Below are 4,273 nucleotides of genomic sequence, written 5' to 3'. Positions count from 1 at the left end.
CCCATCCCCCTCTCCCAGCAGCACCTGGAATACAGCAGACCTCCGCCTTTGTATTTCTCCAAGCAGCAGCATCTTTTCTGAAACGCCCCTTTGACAGTTCGTTTGCTGCTCTTAACTTTCAACTGTTCAACTGTTACCTACACCAGTTCTCACCGGCAGGCAGACCTCCAGCGGTGAATTCTTTTCACAGCCGCGCTGGTTGCTGGGATGAGTTGACCCCAGCGACACAATAAAACCAAATGAGCGTCCTCCGTGCAGACCAAGCTTTTCCAGCCTTGTCCTAGAATGTGAACCTGGGGAGGGGTCTCCCTGAGACCCTCTCGCCCAATATTACAGGTGGGAAAACCAGCGGAGAGGGGCGTGGCCGTGCCAAGGCCTCCCGAAGAATAGCACTCCTTTCTGGCCTCTCCGGGGCCCTCAGCGTGGGCAGAAGGCACTGACTTGGAATTCAGATTCTGGGGCCAGTAATGAAATGCCCCCCCCCGCCCTTCAGTACCCCAGTCTACTGCGCTCCCCAGTCTGCTGCGTGCAAGACAGGCTCTCCTGCATCCTACAGCCCTGGGTGGCTCTTTACAAGAGTTTCTGTGACTCAGGCATCCCGACAGCCAGGCAGAGCTCCGCGGTCTCAGGTGAACCCACCAGTGACACAAAGGCAGTCCTGGCTCCTGGCTGCTGGTCTCCAGCCTGGGACTTCCCACCTGGCTGCTGCCTCTGACTCAGGAACCCCCCTCTCTTCCCCATGGTCCCAGGCAGACCTCATCTTGATCCCTGTCAACCCCCCATCATAGAGAACAGCACCCCCATCCCAGCTGGCCCCAGGACCCCACCCATTCGCTCAGTGCCCCAGGCTGGCTCCCACCCACCCAAGGGCGTGGGTGGTGAGAAAAGGAGGCCAAGCAGGTCAGGAGATGGTCATGATGCTGGCCGGACCGGTGGCCATCGGCGGGTCAGCGCAGGCAGGAGCACTCTGAAGGCTCGGTGGTGGGAACGGGGGCCCTTGGGATTATATCTTGCCTCGTCGGACATTTCCTGAAGGGTCTGGGGTGACTTCTGAATCCCTGGTCCTTGTGTCTACCGCCTGTCCAGCACACACTGGGTTCCATGAGCAGTAAGATAAATTTCACGGTCTCCATTTTGTCCAATATAAATTTCTAGGAGGAAAAACAAACCTCTCATTCTTTATTCTGGACACCATTCCCCAGGGACCAAAGCACCATTAAAATCTGCCTACATCTGCGTTAGCTTTCACAAGAGCCCTAGCAAGGGTGTGGTATCAGTGACGACTGGTGAATGAGCAAACCTAGGTTCAGAGAGGTTAAGTGACTGGCCTGAAGCTGCACAGCCCAGTGGTGGCCGAGCTGGAGGACTCAGAGTCCAGATCTTGTGTGGCTTTTTGAAGTGGTTGCCTGCCTCTTACCACTGCTTCCTCCATAAAACACACCCTGGCTGCCCTCGCCTCCCTCCCTGAGAGGCATTCAGTTCTTGGGGACCAGGTAGCCCTTTATCTCCCCCCACCCCCAGCTCTTTACCCAGCACAATGTGAGCACACGCAGGTGTCTCTCAAACTAGGTTGGGTGATTAGTACAGGAGACCATGGGGACCCCTTGACATTACTCTTTTAGGGGAAGGTGAAATGAATACACTGTAACTATTTAGACAAACGTACCCTTCTTCAAAATCACGTCACTCATTTTGCAACCGGAAGGAGTTAAGCCCCAGGGGGTGCCAGGTATGTGGCCTTCAACATGGATGGTGCCTCTGAGCGATGCCACAGAGGGGCCCTGCTACTGCCCGTGACGTTCTTAAAAGAAGTGCTTCTCGACTAGGATGCAGGCTTGCTCACCGCTGACTGATGCTATGGGACAACACTGCGGAAGGGACTTGCCTCTTTGGGTTCCAGAGAAGCGAAGGATCCTGTTTGAATGTCTCCACTGAACCTACCTCAAGTGAGGAAAGCGAGTCATGAGCTAGGATAAAGCCAGTATTGAAGGTGGCAGGCAGGGGAGCGTGGGAAGGCCAGGTCCTTGATGGTGCTACTGGGCCTCCGGTCACACCATGCCTGAAATCCAGCCACCAAACATCCACTCGAGGTGCGAGACATGCCTGTTAGAAGAGTCCAACAACCTCAACCAAGAGTGCGGTTGTGCGGCTCACACCTACGGATTTCAAAGCTGACTCCAAAGTTACAGTAGTCAAGACAGGGTGGTACTGGCATAAGGGCAGACAAATGGATCAATGGAATAGAAAGGGGTCCAGAACTAACACTTCTCCTTTTTTAAAAAATATATTTTATTGATTTTTTACAGAGAGGAAGGGAGAGGGATAGAGAGTTAGAAACATGGATGAGAGAGAAACATCGATCAGCTGCCTCCTGCACATTCCCCACTGGGGATGTGCCCACAACCAAGGTACATGCCCTTGACTGGAATCAAACCTGCGACCCTCGAGTCCGCAGACCGATGCTCTATCCACTGAGCCAAACCGGTCAGGGCAATACTTCTCCTTTATGGGCAATTGATTTTTGGCAAGGGCGAGGAGACAATTCAATGGGGGAAGAATCATTTTTTCAACAAATTGTATCAGGACAAATAAATATCCTTATGCAAAAGAATGAAATAGGATCCTTATATACAAACATTAATTAAAAATGGATAATAAATCTAAATAATAGAGCAAAAACTACAAACTTCTTACAAAAAACTTAGGTATAAATCTTTATAACTTTGGATTAGGTAGGTAATGTCTTTCTTTCTTTCTTTCTTTCTTTCTTTCTTTCTTTCTTTCTTTCTTTCTTTCTTTCTTTCTTTCTTCCTTTCTTCCTTTCTTTCGATATGATGCCTAAAGCATAATAACCAAAGAAAAAATAGCTAAATTGGATTCATAAAAATTAACGTTTGTGCTTCAATGGATACCATCAACATGAAAAGACAATCCATAGAATGAGAGAAAATGTTTTTAAATCATATATTGTAGAAGGGACTTGTATCCAGACGAGGTAAGGAATTCTTACAACTCAACAATAAAGACAAACGATCTAATTTAAAAATGCGCAAAGGATCTGAATAGATATTTCTCCAAAGAAGATGTACAAACAGCCAATAACACCTTATGAAAAGATGCTCAACATTCATCTTAGGCATCCAGAAAATGCAAATCAAAACCACAATGAGATACCACTTCATGTCCACTAGGATGGCTAAGTTGCAAAAGACAGATAATACCAAGTGTTGCCGAGGAAATGGGGAAATTGGAAGCCGCACACATGGACCCTAGGGTTGTAAAATTATGCAGCCACTTTGCAAAACAGTACGGCAGTTCCTCAAACATAGTTGCCACATGACTCAAATTCCACTCCTAGGTGTATACCCAAAGTGATTGAAAAGACATGTCCACACGGAAACATGTTCATGAACGTTCATAGCAGCATTATTCATAATAGTAAAAAAAAAAAAAAAAGGAAATAACCCAAATGCCCGTCAACTGATGAATGGCTAGACAAAGTGAGGGTTAGCCAAACAATGGGCTATTCTCAGCCACTTAAAGGAAGGAAGTATTGGTTCATGCTCCTGTACGGATGAAACTTGAAGACAGTACGTGAAGTGAAAGAAGGCAGATGCAACATGTACTGTGGGGGCGATGAAGACGCTCAGGCATTAGATACTAATGATGGTCGGGCAATTCTATACTGAAAACACTGAAGCGGGCGCTTTAAACGGGGAAATGTTATGATATCTGAATTACATCACAACAATATTGTGATTAAAAATAAGAATAAATATATATGCTCTGCTGTCAGTGGACGCCAATGTGGTCACAGGTTCCCTGTCCCTGAGCATCTGCGTTATGAGGATGGGGGTTTGGGCCGATGGGGCAGTGAGAAGGGACACTGCCATGGACTTGACTGAGAGTCTGAAGTTTAAATTGAGGACTCGCCACAGAGCTCCCTTCGTCACCGAAATGCCCCTCCCAGCATACACACGTGTAAATGTGGGACCTCATGTGTGTGCACTTTGGTGTGTGTGTGTGCAGGTGTCAGTGTATGTTTCGTGTGTATGTTAGGTGTGCAGAGAGCACCTGTGAATATATGAGTGTGTGTGTGTGTGTGTGTGTGTGTGTGTGTGTGTGTGAGTGTGTGGTGTGCCGGGTGGGGGGCTGCACATACAGGCCAGCAGGGCAGGAGTTCTTTGACACCCACCTCCAACCTTGCACCTTGTAGGTGCTCATCATAAGTTTGCTGAGAGACTAATGGAGACCCCCAGACCTCACGGGCACC

General features: G+C 48.4%; 1 protein-coding gene across 5 annotated transcripts in view; it reads right to left on the bottom strand.

The window, feature by feature from the left end:
- Positions 1-110: 110 nt before the first annotated feature.
- The window catches only part of LOC102767692, a 37,269-nt gene continuing 33,106 nt past the window's right edge, over positions 111-4,273 (bottom strand). For all 5 annotated transcript variants that reach the window (XM_006767620.2, XM_006767618.2, XM_015566454.1 and 2 more), the window contains one exon: positions 111-1,151. In XM_006767620.2, coding sequence (XP_006767683.1) covers positions 948-1,151 — 204 coding nt within the window. In that variant the 3' untranslated portion in view covers positions 111-947. The remainder of the gene's footprint in view (positions 1,152-4,273) is intronic.

The sequence above is a fragment of the Myotis davidii genome, unplaced genomic scaffold (genome assembly GCF_000327345.1).
Source record: "Myotis davidii unplaced genomic scaffold, ASM32734v1 scaffold1703, whole genome shotgun sequence".
NCBI classification, from domain to species: Eukaryota; Metazoa; Chordata; class Mammalia; order Chiroptera; family Vespertilionidae; genus Myotis; species Myotis davidii.
This window is presented reverse-complemented; position numbering and strand designations above follow the sequence as displayed.